This window comes from Girardinichthys multiradiatus, chromosome 9 (genome assembly GCF_021462225.1).
Source record: "Girardinichthys multiradiatus isolate DD_20200921_A chromosome 9, DD_fGirMul_XY1, whole genome shotgun sequence".
In the NCBI taxonomy this organism is placed as follows: domain Eukaryota; kingdom Metazoa; phylum Chordata; class Actinopteri; order Cyprinodontiformes; family Goodeidae; genus Girardinichthys; species Girardinichthys multiradiatus.
In genome coordinates this window covers 25,288,342-25,308,899 of record NC_061802.1, presented here as the reverse complement: position 1 = coordinate 25,308,899, position 20,558 = coordinate 25,288,342, and the positions used below count along the sequence as shown (strand labels likewise).

The 20,558-nt window shown below is 39.1% G+C and overlaps 1 protein-coding gene across 3 annotated transcripts in view; it reads left to right on the top strand.

Moving 5' to 3' along the window:
* Positions 1-20,558, top strand: part of arhgef18b (rho/rac guanine nucleotide exchange factor (GEF) 18b) — a 60,479-nt gene that overhangs the window by 1,009 nt on the left and 38,912 nt on the right. For 2 of the 3 annotated variants that reach the window (XM_047374843.1, XM_047374841.1), the window contains exons 2-11: positions 1,520-1,643; positions 8,000-8,148; positions 10,037-10,662; positions 10,990-11,137; positions 13,183-13,309; positions 13,397-13,454; positions 13,891-13,935; positions 14,332-14,406; positions 15,385-15,493; positions 15,821-16,007. In XM_047374843.1, the coding sequence (XP_047230799.1) occupies positions 1,520-1,643; positions 8,000-8,148; positions 10,037-10,662; positions 10,990-11,137; positions 13,183-13,309; positions 13,397-13,454; positions 13,891-13,935; positions 14,332-14,406; positions 15,385-15,493; positions 15,821-16,007 (1,648 nt within the window). The remainder of the gene's footprint in view (positions 1-1,519; positions 1,644-7,999; positions 8,149-10,036; positions 10,663-10,989; positions 11,138-13,182; positions 13,310-13,396; positions 13,455-13,890; positions 13,936-14,331; positions 14,407-15,384; positions 15,494-15,820; positions 16,008-20,558) is intronic. The other variant, XM_047374842.1, reaches the window with a different exon arrangement.

Genomic DNA, 20,558 nt, shown 5'->3' with positions numbered 1-20,558 from the left:
GCTGGGGTCTTATGGAGGCCCAGGATGCTTCGATAGCGGCCTTTAGATCATCCAGAGTGTTGGGTCTTGAGTCTCTCAACGTTCTCTTCACAATATCCCACAGATTCTCTATGTGGTTCAGGTCAGGAGAGCTGGCAGGCCAATTGAGCACAGTGATACCATGGTCAGTAAACCATTTACCAGTGGTTTTGGCACTGTGAGCAGGTGCCAGGTCGTGCTGAAAAATGAAATCTTCATCTCCATAAAGCTTTTCAGCAGATGGAAGCATGAAGTGCTCCAAAATCTCCTGATAGCTAGCTGCATTGACCCTGCCCTTGATAAAACACAGTGGACCAACACCAGCAGCTGACACAGCACCCCAGACCATCACTGACTGTGGGTACTTGACACTGGACTTCAGGCATTTTGGCATTTCCTTCTCCCCAGTCTTCCTCCAGACTCTGGCACCTTGATTTCCGAATGACATGCAGAATTTGCTTTCATCCGAAAAAAGTACTTTGGACCACTGAGCAACAGTCCAGTGCTGCTTCTCTGTAGCCCAGGTCAGGCGCTTCTGCTGCTGTTTCTGGTTCAAAAGTGGCTTGACCTGGGGAATGCGGCACCTGTAGCCCATTTCCTGCACACGCCTGTGCACGGTGGCTCTGGATGTTTCTACTCCAGACTCAGTCCACTGCTTCCGCAGGTCCCCCAAGGTCTGGAATCGGCCCTTCTCCACAATCTTCCTCAGGGTCCGGTCACCTCTTCTCGTTGTGCAGCGTTTTCTGCCACACTTTTTCCTTCCCACAGACTTCCCACTGAGGTGCCTTGATACAGCACTCTGGGAACAGCCTATTCGTTCAGAAATTTATTTCTGTGTCTTACCCTCTTGCTTGAGGGTGTCAATAGTGGCCTTCTGGACAGCAGTCAGGTCGGCAGTCTTACCCATGATTGGGGTTTTGAGTGATGAACCAGGCTGGGAGTTTTAAAGGCCTCAGGAATCTTTTGCAGGTGTTTAGAGTTAACTCGTTGATTCAGATGATTAGGTTCATAGCTCGTTTAGAGACCCTTTTAATGATATGCTAATTTTGTGAGATAGGAATTTTGGGTTTTCATGAGCTGTATGCCAAAATCATCCGTATTAAGACAATAAAAGACCTGAAATATTTCAGTTAGTGTGCAATGAATCTAAAATATATGAATGTTAAATTTTCATCATGACATTATGGAAAATAATGAACTTTATCACAATATGCTAATATTTTTAGAAGCATGTGCGCAGAATAGCAGAATACTCAATTGTCCCAGAAAGAAGTATGCACATTTTAAGCAAATAAAAGCAGAAACACAAAAGCAGAGCAGTAAATGACAGTTTAAAAGAATTTTCACTTGTGTTTTTCCACTTCTGTACTCCTACGTTTGTTTATTTTCAACGTTTTTAACTTTACTGCTTTTCTTTATTGCTGCTGGATGTAATCCCCTGCCTCCTGACTTCCCTCCCTCCTCTCACTTCCCTTCCTCCTCCTCTTACTGGGTGCCACAGCACCAGTGTGAGCGAACTCCAGTTCAAGCTGGCCTCTGCTCTGCTCCCATGGCTGATTCTCCTCTTAACCACTCCTGGCCTTCCTTCTCCAGGCTCTGGATGAAGAGATGGTCCTTCAAGAGAGGTAATCTGCTTCCAGGTTCAGGTTTATTGTCAGACTTTTTGTGACCCACCTGAGCTCGTGTGAACTGACTCTGTTTCTCCTTCGAGCTCCATTCAGTTCTTTTCATATGACTGTTGTTTGCCATCGTGACCTGATTGTGGTTTCCGGTGAATGATGGTTGCAGTGTTTCAGATCCAAGCTTGTGAAAAAGTAAAATGTGCATTGTGTAAAACTGTGAGAGTGCATAAATGTGTTGCTTACTTCAAACATATTTACATTTGACCTTTTGTGGTCAACGTCCAACACATGCAGCAGGTTCTATTCTTCTTCTCTGAACCTGCTGTGTTGCTGTTCGTGTTTCCGTCTCGCTTCAGAGTCTGTGTAGCTTGGTACCTTCAAACAGCACTGGGTTTTCTGATCAAAGATGAAGATGGTTGTTTTTGCTGTGCGCTTCAAGCTTGGATCTGACAGTTCTGTATTTATCTGCGGGCAGCATCTGTCGTACATCATGAAAAACGAGTAGTCTTAACTATAAACTCACTCATGCTGTCCCAGAAAAAGAGCAGTCTAAAAACGCATTTGTTGTGACTGCTATCTTGAAATCTGTGGGTTTCTGTTTTTGTTTTGTAACAGTGACTTTGTCTTGTCACCGTTTATGAACCATATATCTGTGGGAAACAGCTCGATATGTGCCGTCTGACTAAATTAAATCACCTGATCATGGCCTGGGTTCCTCTTGTGATAATCATGTAGCTTTTAAACACGCTGAGCTTTGTGGGTAAACATGTGCTTTTGTTTCCTTTCACATCTTTTGTTTAACATCCCCTTTAAAGGAATAAAAATAAATCAAAATATAAATGGTTTTTAATAGAGTGCAACTGAAAAGCTACATTACACACAGTGATATATTTCAAGTGTTTACGTCTGTAAATGTTGATGATTGTGACTACTTGAAATATCTCATTCTGTGAGTAATAAATTAATATGACTTACATTTTTTAATTGAATTACTTATAGAAATTAACTTTTCCATGATATTCTAAGGTACTGACATGCACCCGTAGGAGCTCAAAACTAAACCAATTTTCAGAGTACACATTTAAAATTATTAAGCACATTATTTTGTAGAAATTATTCAACCTGAAGCTGGAAGTCCTTTATTTTCTCTCTAGATTTCTATTTAAGCAACTTTGGTTGAACACGTTACATGATGTATGCCCTATGTACCAAGATAAAGCTAAACCTAGTGAACCTATAAATAAAAGAAGTTAAATATAATTTTTTACTGGGGTTCTTTATACATATCCATGTGTATAAAAAGCATCAAGCTGCATAAATTGGCTAAATGCAACACAGCTGATATCAGCGCTGACATCTTTACATGAGTTATTTGTTTTTAATAGTTTTTGCAGCACAGTGAGACCTCCCTTTTTCATGTGGAGCCAAACAGTAAAAAGCAACCAGAGTCTGATTAAAAATGTTTTAGAGCTGAGTGCCTGTGCACAGGCAGTCATGTGCTGATGTTTCGTTGTTTTGTCATGTCTGAGAAGAAATGAAAGGCCAACCATAAAAGGCCACAGCAACTCCACAGCACGAGCGGCTGCTGCTGCAGAGTCTCCTCTGAGTTTACACTTAACACAAGAAGGATTTAGACACAAACTAATTCTCCCTCCAAGGAGGACGCTGCCACCCCTGCAGCCTCAGCCGGTGATTTAGTAATATGGAGAACAGTACCTACAGTGTGTGTGTGTTTACACAGGAGTATCTCTGGCTGTCAGGAAGAAGACCGCGGTGGATCCTGCAGGTTTATAACATGACAGGGTGCTAGAGACGGCCTGTAGTTTAGCTGACCACACAGCTTGAGCTTGGTGATCAAAACAAATTATTCTTTTCAGTTTGTGTTTAATTTTATTGTCTCGAAGTTTCTTTTCAGTATGTATAAAGTCAGAAGGGTGCCCAAAAAACCCAACAGATTTTTGACGCACTTTGAACCCCATAGAAAGGTTTGGTTTGTTACTTTGGTTTTCAGTCTTGTCATTCTGTGTCAGTTTTTTGTGTTTAGTAAATTTGTCCCTTGGTTTTATTTTGTGTTTGGTTTCTCCCTGGCCTTTATTTGACTGTTTACTTGGTTCAGCCTTTCTCTTCCAATAAGTTCCCTAAGAAGCCTCTGCCTCTTGCTCACAGCTGGGGCCCATCAGTTATGTACTCATCACCCTGTATCACCCAGTTTACATTTTATTACATTACAGCCACAAGCTTCAGTGTGTTTTAGTGGGGTTTATTTGAGAGGCCAACAGAAGATAGTGTATCTAGAGTGAATTATTAGTGTTTTTTTTTTCCAAATTGTCCTGCAAATTAAAATAGAAAAGTCTGTTGTGTCCATTGCAGCTGTTCTGTGATGGCCTCAGAGGTTTGGAGACCAATGAACACAGCAGACAGGTCAGGAATGTTGTGGAGACATTTAGAGCAGAGTTGTTTTATAAAACAAATCCCAAGCTTTTAGGGAAGCATCTAAGAGGCTTGTAACTAACTCCAGGGGAGATGCTGAGATCTACAACTCAGGAGAATATGTTGAAACTATTAGTTGTGCACTTTACATATCTGCCTTTCAGGGCAGAATAGCAAAAACAGTGACATTGTTGAAAAATCTTTGTGTTTAAATGTTTAAAGTTAGCCATAATCCTTAAACTAGTTTCAGTAATGAAACATAAGGGTTATGTGCACCTGCTAAAGTCTGTCTGTTTCAGAAATATATATATAACTGTAGAAATAAAGTTTTAGGGTGTGTTCTCAGCAATAGATTCTCCAGTTTAGATCTTTTCTGACCTTAGCAGGTTTTCTACTCGGCATTGAAGCATCTTTGAGTTTAAGTGGAGATTATTATTGGTCTTGTGATTGAGGAGAGATGTGGTGGTCCTGAGGTTACTCATGATTTCCCATTTTGTGTAGTGGTGGCAGCTTATTTCACAGTGGTCAGGTGTTCTAACAAGTCAAGATGTTTTCATATCAGTAATGCCATCTTCCTCCTTATGGTGCTTACTGATGGTCATTGGCTGATGAGCAGTCTGCGAGATTTACACATATCACACCTGTTGTATAACATCAATACCAGTAATGCTACTCTAGTAACGTTGCAATCAGAATTGGGAGGTGGAAGAAATATTTTCATTGCATGATACTGCCACCACCATGTTTCACCATTACTTTATCTTTGACTCGTCTTTTGAGTTCCTTTTCATTCATGATGTTGTTTGTTTGAGTGTTCTCCAGAAAAGAAAAAACCCTCTGTCCTTCACAGAACAGCTGTTTATTGTGATATTATTTAGGGGGTATTTGATTAAAGGGAACTGAATAAATGCCATTGGTTTCAGTTTCAAAAATAATTGAAAACTGTTACTGTGCACTTCTTTGTGCTGGTCCATTAAATTAAGCACCATTAAAGCACATCTAAGCCTGTGGTTGTAATTTGGCAAAATCTTAAAGTGCTGATGAGATATAAATACTTTAGCAAGCCATTTTGAAATCTTACTTGTCAATATGTCTTCTCTTCACCAAACTTATGCAGTTGTCACGGGGACCAGTTTGCCTGATCAATAACAAACGACTTGAGATATGAAATTAATCTCTTATAATTATCCCAAAATGTCCCGGTAAATCTGCACGTGATAAAAGGGGATAACTAATTAACTTACAGTGTCCAATTGTGTATTTTTCCTTGTGAGGTTAATTAGCATAGAAATGTAATTTGCCAATAAAATAAGGGCAGCAAGCCATTACCATTTATTCAGTCGCGCTGCTGTTGAGAAGTGATTATAAAGTAGACTCCAGCCCCTTCAAAGCATAAACTGGATGGATCGAGCTTCGAGATGAAGGTTTGGAGACCAAACAAGGTCAAGATGCAGTCATGCTAAAAAGAAAGTCTCCACTCTTAATTAATTCTAAGTATTTTTACATGTTAAAGTTTCTCTGGGTGTACCTCATTTTTCCCAAGGTTAGTAGTTAGTAAATAATGACATAATAGAATCGCTGGTGTGTGGTTTTTCACACTTTAAACTGAAAATTATAGAACCTGGTAAGACCAAATCATTTATGCTTCAAACCCCAAATGTAAGACCCAAGGTCTTGAAGTGACCCTTAAATGATCTCCGTGTGGCCCTCTGAGTCTAAATAAAATCTTGAATGAATCAAATATACTCAGAAATGTTATATTCATTCTTATAGCAGCTATAGCAATCTAACTTAAGCATGTAGGACTTCTAAAACAGTAGATCTGGATTAAAGGAGAATCCAATGTATACAGAATATAATACTTTGTTAGCAGCGCTAAACTGAAAATGTTTGCTAAGAAAAATCAAACTATCAAAGTAAAAAACAAATATTTTTTTAATGGACATCTAAAATATTGTTACAAATGTTGGCAGTGGCAGTTCTTGAGTTATTGGCCCCACCAACCCCCTCTCATACATGGTAGAAGTTATGGTGGACTCTATGATGGTCTTCACTCTCACTTCAGCAGTACACCAAACTAAATCTTTCAAAATGCTGAGTAATGATGCTTTTAATGTTTCTCAAATGTGATACGCTTGTATGTGATTTTAGCCATTTAAAGTGGAAATAAATTCGGGGTGTCCTAATTTTTTTTTCCACAAAAAATTACATTCAATTTAAAAAGTCTTTACTTGGTTTTTATTGTTTACAGTCATTTAATTTATTCAGTATTGCTAAAACCGATATTACATTTCTATATGTTCAAATATGTTAGAAAAAAGTACAGGCTGTCCTAAACTTTCAGCTAGAAAACTCAGAAGCTTTAATTCACATTAAAACAACATTTCCTCTATTAAAAATGATCTACATTAGTATTTTGATTCTGTCCAATTTACCTGTCTTTAGAGAAGTTTTGGTCTCTTAGATTTTCTGCAGGTCACCCTTAAGATTTTGCACCTACACGAGGTTAACTGGATTAAAACAACTATACTGTTCTGACAATGCCTCACCTAAATCAAGTACAACTTTTGTATCCGTTTCTACAGATTTATCTGACTAGATGCACAGAGCTACAGTCTACCAGCGTCATGTCAGTTCCATCTTTACCAGAAGTCGCTTTAAGTTCAGTTCTCACAATTTAAGTTCACCACCTAAACATGCTGAACTAGATTCCCAGGCTCAAAATTAACTGGTTCTTGCTCATTCTTCCTTTCCAATTTTATGATTATGATGCATGCATAAACCATCATATCAATTGTGTCATCGTGTGGCACTCGCAAAAAGGCTAGCAAGCTTATTTACTTGTTTATTTCTCTCCTGTTCTCTTTGCTCACATGATAGGTATTTTATCAAAAAATTCTTACCAGTACTAGATTTAAATTAATAGAAACAACACACAACCTAATTTACTGTAGCATCAAATTGGTATTTCTAAGTTGTTTAAGCATAAAGTTTTTATGGCTCAGTTTTGGGTCTATAACTGTTTGTTTAGGTCACAAAATATTAATGGAAAGCTCTCATTTAGATCACAAAGATGGAGTATTTAATATGTTAACATTAATTCTTTGTCACTCTGCAACTTAATCAGGTGCATTTTGTTGCTATTTGTTTTGCCAGCACTGCACTGCAAATTAACTAAAAAATAACTAACGTAGGACACTTATTATTAAAGGACAGTAGAGGTTAAGTAAAATAAAGAAACAATCAATGTGATGAATAACCGTCTTAAAGAAGTGTAAGGCATACCTTTTGGAAGGCTGTTGGCTCAGACTAAGGTATTTATAAAATCTGGATTATATTACCTGCGGAAATATTGAATCTCCCCTCCTCAGATGGGCTCAAACCATGACATATTGCAACAGTATTACAAACCATCATGTTTGCTTATATCAGGATATAAGGGTAAAAAAAAATTTACCTTTTTACCCTAAGTGCGCTTGGCTAAACTCTGCATTTGCCTTTACTACATATAGATGATTTATAAAGCCCAGCATATTATGATTCATTATTTTCCACAGAGTAGCCATATCTTGAGCTGCTCGGCAAAGGAATAAACTTAGGCTCTCCACCGCTTACAGGTAAACTAACACTGCTCTCTGAGGGGTTGCTACTGGTGACGGGGGTTTGTGGCATCATGTGAATCGAGGAATCTGTAATGGAAATGTAAAGGAGTTTTCAACAAGAGGCTGGAGTGGGGTCTGCAGCGGGGCTTTTCATCCATCATACACAGAACAGTTCATACTGATTACATAAGTGCTGTGTGTTTGATGCTTTCAGCAAAACATCTGCCTTTCCTCCAGCTTTTTATCTCTCTATAGGGTTGTTGATTCTACTGTACTTTTAGAAAAACGTTTGTTTTTAACAAAAAAATCAATTCCTTTGTTGTCCAGCGTCCGAGTGCAAGCCATGTAGCCAGACCTGTGGGAATCCCAGCACCCAGCTTGGTGTCCAGGCTCCCACTGGGAAAGGATCGTCCTCTTCATTACCTCCGGCCTCTATCACAGAGGATGTATTCACTGATAACACCAGTGATGACCAGGTAAAGAGTCTCTTACCATGACATTTCTCCTACTCCAGCATCTAAAACATTAAGGTTTCTGAAGTTCTAAAAACTGAGGCCAGGATCTGCTAACTTGGCAAAGTTCTGTTTGCTGCATGGTTTGCGCCCACAATCTGGCCTGTCTCAGTGCCTTATTCACAAAGCAAATGATACTAATGATACACTGGTGCAAACACGTGCAAGTGTTGCAGGGGTGAACAAATACATTTATGTGGCATGGTAATTATGGTTCATGTGCACTCCAGATATGACTCTAACACAGCAGGCACAAAACTGACAGTTGAAGTACACCATCCTTAAAAGATAACATATCTCAGGGGGAAATCGCCTTTGTTTTCTGAATCAGTAGGTGATGTTGGCGGTTTTAATGTGCAGCTCTACATTAAAAGCAACAATAGAAACAAAGAAAACAAGACATTTAATATTAGTATATTATATCAGACCAATAGAAAAACATTTTAATACAGAAAAGTGGGCTCAATGAAAAGTATGTTTCATGCCCGCTTAAAGGTTGTTATTTTTTAAAGGTTCTTTAAATCTGACAAAAGGGCCTCATCTGCAAGCAAATTGAAATTTATTGAACATACCATACCACCTTTACAAATAGAGCACTTTTAACACCCACAGGACCAAAGTGCTGAACACAGAATAAATGAAACAGCAGTCATATGACAAAAATAAGCCAATAATAAAATCAATGGAACTTGAAACTAAAACAGCCCTGTATTAAAATTATAAAACAATCATACAATCAATCAGAATAAGGTAAAATGGAAATGGATAAAAAAAATAATAACATTTCAAATTAAGTGATTAAAAAAAACAGTTTCAAAGTCACATGACAGTATATTAAAAATTAAGCGTCATGAATATATTTTAGTATGGTATGCATTTTTAATCACTCCTTAAAAATGATACCCCTTAAAAATCTAGTTCAACCAAAAGCTTTCAGAATTTGCCTAATTAATAAGCAGAGTGTGTGATTTACTATCAGGATAATAACAGCCTGAGAAGTTTCTCAGAGCACATTGGTGAACAAACAGTTTAACATTTTAAAGACCAAGGAACAGACCAAGCTTGCCAAGAACAAAGTTGCACAATAATTTAAAGGAGGGACAGATTTTAAAACAATATCCCAAGCGTTGAACTTCTCATGCAAACTGCTCAGTCCATCCAAAAATGACAAGAGTATCGCTCAACTGCATACTGGCCAAGAAATGGCCTTTACCTAAATCAAAAGGCCAGGAAAGGACAGCATTAATCAAGGAAGCAGCCAAGCGGACCATGGTAACTCTGCAGGAGCTAAATATCCACAGCTTAGGTTGATAAATCTTTCCTACAGTCAGCTCCTGTGCACTTCATAAATTTGTACTTTATAGAAGAGTGGCAGGAGTAAAGCTGATATTGAAAAATAACCATAAGAAGTCCTGTTTAGAGTTTTCCACAAGCTGTGTAGGGGACACGGCCTCAGCAATGATGTGGAAGATGGTCTTCTGACCAAAATTGAACTGTTTGGCCTACGTGCACAATGCTATTTATATAGGAAACTAATCTTTAACATCACCTTGAACACAGCATCTCCACAGTGAAACATGCCTGTGGCAGCATCATGCTGAGGCGATGCTTTTCTTCTGCAAGGTCAAGCAAGCTGGTCAGAGTCGATGCTTGCCACACTTTTCAGCATTTATTCATAAATACAATAGAAATACGTTGTTTTCCTTCCACTTTACAGTTATCACTTCTTTGATTAGAATACATCGAAGTTTTTTTGTTGTACCATGACAAACTTTGGAATACTTTTTCTAGGCACTAATTTGTTCTCCTCTTTAACATTTTTGTTCTATTTTATCTTCTTGTGATCTTGCAGGATGCATCTTCAGTAGTCAGTGACTACGACTGTCCCTGTGTGGAGGCGGGCAGCAGCCTAGAGGACCTGCAGGGCCTCAGTTCCTCGCTGATAGACTCGGAATACTTCAAAGACCTGCAGGGAGAATCGGTGGCCTCACAGGCTATTGCATCTACAGACACCGCAGCATTCCCAGAAAGCAACGCACAGCAAACTGTTGACTTGCAAGTGTCTATAAACATAAACAGTCATACCAAAAACCAACCTAAGCGCACGGCTCTGACCACACACTTCCTACAGGTCATTGCACCATCATTTCCTCCCTATGAACAACTTGCAGATGAACCTCCCTCTGACTCTGAAGTCGCCCAGCTCAGTCCAAGGCCGCTGCAGAGTTTTGCCATTGACAGCGATGACTCCACTGGCTCTGCACTCAGTCTGAACTGGACACTTGATCTAAATGGACTACTAAGATCCGTGGAAACAGTTAAACCAGCTCAAGAACTGTACGGAGTAAAGGACCAAGGCAAAATGGAATTGGATGGAGAGCCAGACATGGACAGCTTTCCGATTTTGGTCAGATCCCTGTCAACGTCACGAAGGCACAGCTGGGGGGTCCCTCTGTCGCCCATCAACTCGGGCAGGAGGTAAGATGAACAATGGGCAACAAAAAAGGATGAGTGGAAAATGTTGAAATTTGATCCTTGTAGTTTATCAAAAACTAAACAAATTTTACCATCCATATTCTGAGTATGTCTTAAACCTGGATGTGAGCATCATTGTTGCCTGCAGATTTCTCTCCAGGCTCTGACAGGGTAAATTTCTGATAGTGTACTCCATTGCAGCATTTTATTTGGTGTTTCTGGAGTAAAAGTGAAATTATAACATGCATTTAAAAAGACACCAAAAAAAAAAAAATTGCATTAAAATAATTAACAGCTTTACTTGATATCTTGTCTTTGCTTTGCTGTCAGACTAAGTCTGGACACCGCAGCTATAGACAGTGATGAAGACCAAGGGGATGATGACGAGCAACAGAACAATCTTTTCCAGTCCTCCCAGCAGCAGTCTGGCAGCTTCTCTGCTTGTCCCGGAGATGAGCCAGATGGTTTCAGTTTGAGGGTAAACAGCCACTCTTTAACCAACCAAAAGGCTTTTATTAACACTTCTCAGCTTTCTTTGTGTCAGTGATAAAATGTCCTTATCCTAAAGAACCACAACAAATTACACAGGAAACGATTTACTTGAGGTTTTAACTTGACTTTTTTGTACATACAGACTTTAAAATCGCAATGTACAGTCGTTTGCATCTACAGCAGCTTTAATCCGTCATGGGGGGGCTTTACACAAGGTTTAGGAGTGTGTTAATAGGTGTGATCAGTCTTCCAGAAGCACGTTTGCGAGGTCAGACACTGATGTTTGATAAAAAGCCCTTGCTAACAGTCTCTTCTCTAATTTATCCCAAAGGTGTTATATTAGATGGATGCCAGGGCACTGTGCAAAACAGTCTTACAGTTGCTCAGTCATAGAAACCTATTCCCTGAAGCTCTCTACACACTATTGTTAAGCTAATCTGAAGACTACATGAAGTCTGAAGGTCTGCTGCTACTGACCCTGCACAAAGTTAGCAAGCCTCATTTTTCACTGACCCCGTTCTGCGATTTTTACACGGCTTACCACTTCTAGACAATGTTGTTTATCACTATCGCTTCCACTTTGTTATAATACCACTAACAGTCGATTGTGGAATGTTATTTTCACGACTGGACTCATTGCATATATGATATCCTATCATGGTACCACGCTGGAATACCTGAATTCAGGTAATTTAGTGGGGTGACTCAAAGTTTTTGGGATTGTAGTCTATATTTAAAAGTAGCGCAGAGCTGACATTGTTGATTGATAATATGCAAGTTAAATGTTAATCAGATCAGGTCGGTCCATCTGTCAGGCAATAATGTTTTGTTATACCAGAGGGATTTGGAGATTTATAACTGTGTCATTGGGATGCTTCTGCTGAGATGAATGGGAGAAAATACTCCAAAACAGGGGTGCCATGCCAGAGACAGATCCAAGAAGACATAAGGCTATGAATATTGCTGAAGGTGCAAAAACAAACTTGAGCATCTTCCTAAGAAAATTGTTATTGCCAAATCATCAAGGGGTACTGTGTGTAGGTGTCTGAGGCCAAAAAATACACCCATCTTGTTTTAGGAGAGACCTATAATATAGCATAATGTGGAAAAAGGGGTGTGAATGCTTTCCAGTGGCACTGTAATTGCACGTTGACAAACATTTTTCTTCAAATTTCTTTTAGTTTAAAACGTAATTATCAGATTATTGGTTAAAAAATCTGTCTTTTTTTAAAATTTCATTCTTCCCTCAAAATTAGTGTTTTGTGTATTTGTATGTCCTGAAACACCTCCTGAAAGGACTAAAATGCATAGTGGAGCACTTTTCCTTTTGAGATCAGATCACATTCTTGGTTTTGGCCTGGATAGAGTAGTCTGAAGGACGTGTCAGAGCAAAGAAAATAAAACCAAGAACTTTGTCCTTCTTTGGGTTTTTGTGAGTTTTTGAGTAAATCTTAAAATTTTTTTTGTTTACTTAAAAAAAATTACTTAAATGCATGTGCTATTATAGGATTTTATGCAGCAGCTCTCTGAGTGAGATCATCCAAATTTTTACGCATCTTACAAAAAATGGCCCCTTGCTTTTTCAGCCCACCAACTTTCTGCTTCATAATGTACCATCCTCTCTCACCTCTTTGATCACTAGGCATAATTGTAAATACTTAATTATTACTTGTTTTAGTGGCTTGTTTCTCAATTTAAGCCTTTAACTTCAGCCTTTTCTGTAAAGCTTCCCTTGTGATAAAACATTATATACACTCTTTAAGAAAAAAAGGGCCAAAGGATGACTGCAACATAGAATTTGCTACCAAATAAGTCCACGGTTAGAGGGAAATGATTCATCTGGAATATTGTGCCAAATTGCAAAGAGCTCACTCCAGAGACCAAAAACAACTAAATGCTCTGCACATTAGCAGCTAATAAAGGCCACTGTAAGCATAATTAATCTCAATACAGTACCTGTTGTAAGCTGTGAAGTGGATGTAGAACAGATCAGATGGGCATTAGTCGCACGTCTGTTTATCCCTTTTGCAGGCCATCTGTACACCTGGCAGGCAGCTGTATTCTCGATCAGAGATCCTCGCCACCGATGAATATTCCAGAGCAGCGCACATTTCTCGTGTTGTGCAGACGTCCAAACAGGCCGCCAGGGCCGCAGGAGGTGAGGGGCAAAGAATGTTTCCTTCACGTGGAACTGATTGATGTTTTACATCTTCTCATGGCAGACCTGTTGAATTTTTTTCCCCAGTGGCAGAGGAGTTTGACCCAGAAGAAAACCTGCACTCTACCGAGGGACAAAGCCATATGTAAGTGTTCATCACCATCAACATCTGCAACCTGAATACCTCCTTTTCAGAAAATGCATCTGTCTTGTAGCAGTACAATTTTAATGGTGCTTGAAAGAGTGGAAGACGTTGTGTCTATGCAGCTGTCGAGTGGTTCATGCAGATACTGTTGTGTAGTTGTAAATAATGTATTACAGTTACCACATAACAGAGGGGCTTTCCCCATTCTCCCCTGACATTTCTGCTCCATATCAGACGTCTGCAGTTTACCCCTCCCACAGCTCTCTCTCCTTTATCTGCCAAGATGGCCCCTTTGCTGAGTGAGTGTGTCTGTGTGTAATAAATGGTTGTACTCTGATGGTTGAATGGATGCAGCACACGAAGGAGGATTATCCTTCCCAGCAGTCCGGTTCTCCCCTCTCCCCCCCACTCAGTGTCAGTGTCTTGTTTGTCTTAGGCTGATGGTACAAAAAGTTCTGCAGGAGCTAAAGCTGTACTATGGGTGAGTAAACAGGAGAGGGAGGTCTGCACGCTTTAGCTGTTGGTCTAATCACGTCTTCTGTAGCAGAACTGGGTTTTCACCAGGGAGTGTTTACAAACTACACTGTAAGTGTATGCATGATTTTTGCACATGGAGTTGCATGCTTCTGGCCACTGTCACAAACTGTGGGGCACCATGGAAGGATCCGCAGAGCACAGAAAGTGAGATGATCAACTCCTGAAAGTTCACAGCAACATACATCAGCTTGTGCTGTCATACTGTGCTTGTTTTTCTTGTTCTTATAAACTTTGGCTTTGACACGCTCATCTCGTACGGTCATTTATGGTTATATTTGGACATGCGTTCTGCTTAAATGGATACTCTCTCTGCCTGAAGTTTTTTAACTGTTCTTCACAGAGTGAAGCACAGAAACAGCAGTCCTGACATCAAAGAATCAGGAAGTGTCACTTGGTACGAGTTCCTCTCCAATGAGTAAGTACAACAATTCACCATTGCTTATTTGGCATGAATGTCAGTAACAGAATCTATTTACCAACGTCATCTGTTACAAATTCCATGAATGCAGACTTCATAATGTTTATGATTAAATGTGCCCTGTGTATATGTGGTGATTTGGAGTTATGTATAACTGAAGTCAAAACAAAGCCCAGATGAATAGACGAACAGCGAGCATTTTACAGTTGGAGGCAATAAACTGATTACAATAAATACCAGGAAAATGTGAAGCAAATAAACGCAAACCCTAGCTTTTGGTGCGATAGCAGCCTTCATTCAAAATCTGTCGGCAAAACTAAAAAGAGCGTGGAAAGAAACACCAGAGGCATTTTGCAAAAACCATAGAAGGAAATATAAAAAATTTCAAAAATATTTTGGGTGACTGTGGCCCAGGGGGTAGGAGTTTGTCCTGTAACCGGTGGGTTCTCGGTTCAAACCCCTACTCTGTTTGTCTTAATCGTTGTGTCCTTAGGCAAGACACTTCACCCACCTGACAGTTTTGTCAGTCTGCCCCAGGGCAGCTGTGGCTACAATGTAGTCTACCGCTGTCAGTGTGTGAATGATTTTATGAATGGGTGGATGACTGATTATACTGTTTTAACGCTTTGGAGTCCTCGGACTAGATAAAGCGCTACACAGGTGCAGGCCATTTACCCTTTATTTACTATTACAATGCAGTATGCCAAGAGCTCATGGTTTAACATTTTTGTGATCTAAAGCAACAAAAGCTGGAAATACATTTGTGACTCTCCTCAGAATAACAAAGAATTACGTAATCCCTAATTCTTGCAAAAGGGTGTTTAAAAATTTCCAAAGACTTAAAGTTAAAAAAATATTTATTTGTTAAGTTGGTCAAATAAACCCCTTTTAAAAACTATTGTTTATCCAGTCTGTCTGAGATTCATACATGGTCTTATTTTACATTGTAAACTGGATGTTTAATTTTTTCTTTAGGAATGAGGAAGAGGAGGACCGGGCAGGGAAGGTAGAGAAAGGAACAAAGGTGAAAAGGACCCTCAGCTCCCTAAGGAACAGGGTGACGGGTTCCTTCAATAAAGATAAGGTAAACCACGCCACAGATGCGTGGTGCCTGAGCTGCATGACAGATACCTTTGTCTTAATGCAGAAGCATACTCCAGAAAGGCAGTTTTATTTGTTGTCCAGCTCAAATATCAAAAACAAAATCCTGAGCTGTAAACACTTTACTTGCATGCATGTGGGACTCATAATACCTTAATCTTCTAACTCAAACCCTATTATATATCCTGCCTCTGACACAATTATGTGAAGTGACACACAGCATGCACAGCATGCGCAGCAATGAAGGAGAACACACAACATTTGCATTTAAAAGCCACCTGTGTGTTTGTTTCTCTTTTTTTCACTCCAGGGTAAGAACCGAGAAAAAGAGCTGCATAGGGTGAAGGAGAGAGACAGGGAGGCCAAAGGGAAAGTGTGCAGGACCACCAGCAGCAGCACCAATGGGCATCACTTAGTACCAGGCTCCTTCTCCAGCTCTGCTACCTGCTCATTATGCAGCAAGAGCCTGCAGAAAAAGCATGGCCTGCAGTGCATGAGTGAGTAACCCCACAATCACAGGTGTACATGCACCCACGCTTGCTCACCGCCTGACACGTGTGTGCAGGTGCTATGCTCGCACAGAAACTCGCATCTATTTATGACACCGGTGCATGCATTCTCACTTACCTACATAGTGGTACACTTGTGCACACAGCACACAACTGCCAAGCACGTGGGTGCACCCACCACCACAAGCAGTTTAAAATATCCTTATGCACAAACCCACTCAGCCATAACTTCATAACCAATGAAAGGTAAAGTGAAATTATAGAGTTCAGACCGATGTTTCCATAAAAAAGGCACCCATACAGATGTTACTATAACATTTACCACCTAAACCTTTTTGACACAGTAGTCTCACCCTCTTCAGCTGCGCAGTAGTTCGCCCTACTACAAAGAATGGGCTTAAGACAGAAAACCAAGTGTGTGAGGTCTTCACCTAGCGTCCATCCTCATCAGAGTTAAATAGTTTTATTTTATTTTATATTTTTATACAGGCAAATCTCGAATCTGAGACCCATCTCAGTTTCGAGTGCCACTCAGTGAGCGTCACTCTAGTGTAAAGTGCTTTGAGTGGTTAGTATGACTAGAAAAGGGTTATCTAAAAATTATTTTGTTAATTTACATAAAAGATAATACATGATCTAAAAATAACAAATAAAAGTACCAGACACTGGGAATGAAACATTGAAACAAAGATAACCATCCTGTGATCCTTTTTTCTATTTCTATTTCTATTTGCTTTTAAAATTCAGAGACCTATGCTTGCATGACAATAAACATTTGTGTCGTCAACACAGAGATGGAGAAATGCATCAGTAAGATACTGCCCCAATTGATTAATGTAAATTGCAAAAATCATTGGTCCTAGTATAGCCTTGACGGACACCATTTGAGACCTTGTGGCAAATTAATCCAGTACAACCCGGCTCCTAGCCCAAATCCCACAGGACTAGAAGGGTGTATCGCTAGAATGCCAGTACAAAAACATCTGTCCTTTTTTTGCCCTAACTGGGCAAAGTTGATTTGATGGTAAATTGGTGATCTACTCAGTATTATGCATGTTAATTTTATGTTATGAATGATGGGTTTATACTTTGTCACACTAACCATTTCTGACCTGCTAAAAAAGAGCTGTTGAATATCATTTTTTTTTTTTTTTACTTGCAATCTATTTCTTACTTTAAGCCTCTGGTCTATATTAGTGTGCTCCACACTTTTTTCATTAGCTTTCATTTCTGCCTTGGCATTCCTGTGATATTTTAACCTGGATGGGTTCGGTTGGTCTCCGCTTTTGAATGTTACCAACATTTGGAATACATGCATCCCACATATTGAATAACTTGTTAGAACACATTCTTTGGGACAGACAGCTGTGGATCCAGAACAGTGGAGAAAACCAGCATTAAAATGCTCTAATAGAAGAATAATAAAACAAACACAGTTTCACAGAGATTGATTCTTCTCTAGAGAACAGCTTTTCTATAGGAAGTAGGTCTGGGAACTGAGATGTTCATCCTGCTGGCTGTGCATTGTGGCAAGATATAAACGAGTCTTCAATATGCCTGGTGGCCAGTGGTTAAAGGAAATGGACTTCTGTGTCCCATCATATGTATACCCCAGAGAAACTGCAAGCCGTAGATTAGTAATTAGAAGCAACTAGATACTCAAATCAACTTAAGAAGTAGAGCATTTTGAAAGAAATGCTTCATTTACTTTTATTTTAAAGAGGGGTTTAGGCGACATTAGCAAATTGTGCCACCTGTGACTTTGTTTAAAAATAGTTTCTTAATTTGGGCTTTTTTTTTCAAGACCGGATATTAAAGGTTCCCCTAAGAAAGTAATACTTTTAAAATCCTAAAATACCCTGTGATGACTTCTGCCCTGCCACTTGTCTAAAGAATTTACTGGAAGTGGAAATTGCTTCTCATAAACCACGAGGTTTACTGGAGAATAATTTCACATCACTATAAATACCAGGAAAACGTTTTTGCTTATTTTTTTTTTAACTTTATTAGGCAGGTACAGTTGGGGAAGTTATTGTTCTGCGCTCCTGTTTCTGTTATTTCCCTAATTAAATGTTTACCTTGTACCATCTGTTTGCAATATTAGTAGCAAATGCATAAATCTTGCAGCCTGGGGTGGGGGGTGTAATTAATAATTGTTGTTAGCAGGGTATTTATTAAACAAATGTGTTCTGGCATATTTCGCAAGGCACAGGGAAACCACACAGACATCAAAAAAAGAAAGCAACGCATTTCTCTCGTTGATGCATTTGTCCATTGTTCAAACATTACTGCAGAGGGTGAGTGTTACAAAACTAATGTTGGAACACACACGCAGGCGTGAGAAAACAAGTGAGTGTCCCTTTAATTTGAACCGAGCCCTGTGGGGATTCAGCCTGTGGAATGCGTCGTTTGTGTGCCAGATATTGTTCCCCGTGGATGCACTAAAACTGGACAAAACCGAGAATCTGGGGATACTTGTTACTGTCGGATCCGGTTGGGGGATGTGATTCACTGAGATTTGTGGCAGTTTAAACTTTCTCTCGGATGGTGCTGACGGGGTTCAACGCGAGCGTAGCCGGAGCGGTAAGGAGCAGCTGGCGTGATCAGGTGCATGAAGTCCCGTTGTTTCTCCTCCGCGGACTTCCCACACATCCTGCCGCTTTAATGCTAACAGGCTAACAGCTAATCATGTCCAACACAACACTTTATATTATATCTATTTACCAAACTGTGTTAGGTTTGGATTGTTATCAGTGTGTCAGCGAGAATTATACACTTCTAATCATTTTGTGCAACTTGATGTATAAAAAAAACTTTTCTAAATTAGATCTTAGTTAAGTCTTTCCTGGCTAGCTATTAGCAAAGTAACGCTAGCGTCTTAGCTGCGCCTTTATTTGAAAAACAAGGTTATTTGGGTGAGACGTTGGTTTTAGTTGGCTTATGGTGAACAAATATGGATGTTGCAGAACTTATTATAACAATACGGTGGAAAAGCCTTTCAGGAGACTATAATCGATGTTGCTTATTGACTTTGGGCTCAACAGGTGAATACTAACTTGGCTAATGTTAGCTTCCTGATAACTTCTGTTAATGTTCCCACAGTCAGCTGTTAAACGTACAGCTGGTTCAAAGAGAGACCCGTTTTAGGTGGAAAATAGGGTTATTATTCAGTATTTAAAACTATTTTCTAGCGCATGTGTGGGAAATAAATAAAGAAATCAAACATGAATAAAACATTTGTTTCTAACCTTAGCTCCTGTCTGTATATCAGAAATACAGAGTACCAGGGCCGAGGACAATGTGGTTTTCCTGCCATACTAGTTGGTATGTTAGTAAAGAGTTTCAGAAAAAGCATTAAACGGCGATTCAAATGATGCCGAGATCATGTATGTAGATCAAAATTTAGGAAAGCTACAGCTTTTTTAATAAGTCTGGGATCATTTATGCTCCTATATTTAAATTAAGACATGTAAAAAGATGTGACCCAAATTCATCCCAAAACCTGGCAAAGTTTCTAATATATTTTTTAGATATTGCCACGAAATTGTTCTCTGAAAAATATTCTGCATTTGTTTTCAGTGATTTTGAAAAAATGTTAATTGCTTTGTTGATGTCTAATGGTCCTTTTTTAGGGTCGTAAGGTCAGATTTGTTACTTCGAGAAATAATATATTTTTAACTATTGAAAACTGAGAACTCTGTGGTATACACCAAAGCAAAACTTATAGTTAAATTCAGAAATAAAACTAACAAAAGATATTCACATTTTTATTTAGTTGTTCAGTTGTCAAATTAAAAATGTGTGCTGGCTGTAAAAATAAAGCAACTCCTTAAATGTGAATGTCACTGTCTAGCTACTGGTAACTAGGTCCTGGTTCCCACTGACCAGCAGTGTAACCGAGGAGCCAGTCATTCATTAGGTTAAGAAAGCTATTGCACAGATCCTTTTTTCCTGATATCACTCAGCAGAAGATATCTCACAATCTAAAGTTGTTTCTGACCCAATCAAGTACTAGTATCGTACCCAAATTGTATATTTTCTAAAAGAAAAAAAGAGTGACTTAAAATAGTGTACAATTGAATTAAACCCCCTTTTCTTTAAATAATTATGCTACTGACAACAAATTCATAAATTAAATATAATGGGGAAGTTGCCTTCACATTCTAGAAAACACAGGAGCAAACCTAGAGCAATAGTTATATTAGTGTTACTGTTTGTACTCATGGTCGTATAGCATTTTATTTCTTTGTTTCTCCTTCTATAAACAGAAACATCTTGTTCTAGTTCAGCTCTTAACTGGGTTAATTTTGCTGCCTATGGCTGACGGGAACATTTGTAGCAACATAGTTTGTGGATATTTTAGTTAGGTTTTATGCAAACCAAGAAAAGGGAGGAACATTCAACTATTACCAAAACGTTCCTGCTAAAACCGAAGAATAACTGATAAATAAGGTATGTATAACATTTTATTTGGTTTATTTGGTCACTGTGTTGTGGTTGTGCAGTTACAGGTCCTTCTCAAAATATTAGCATATTGTG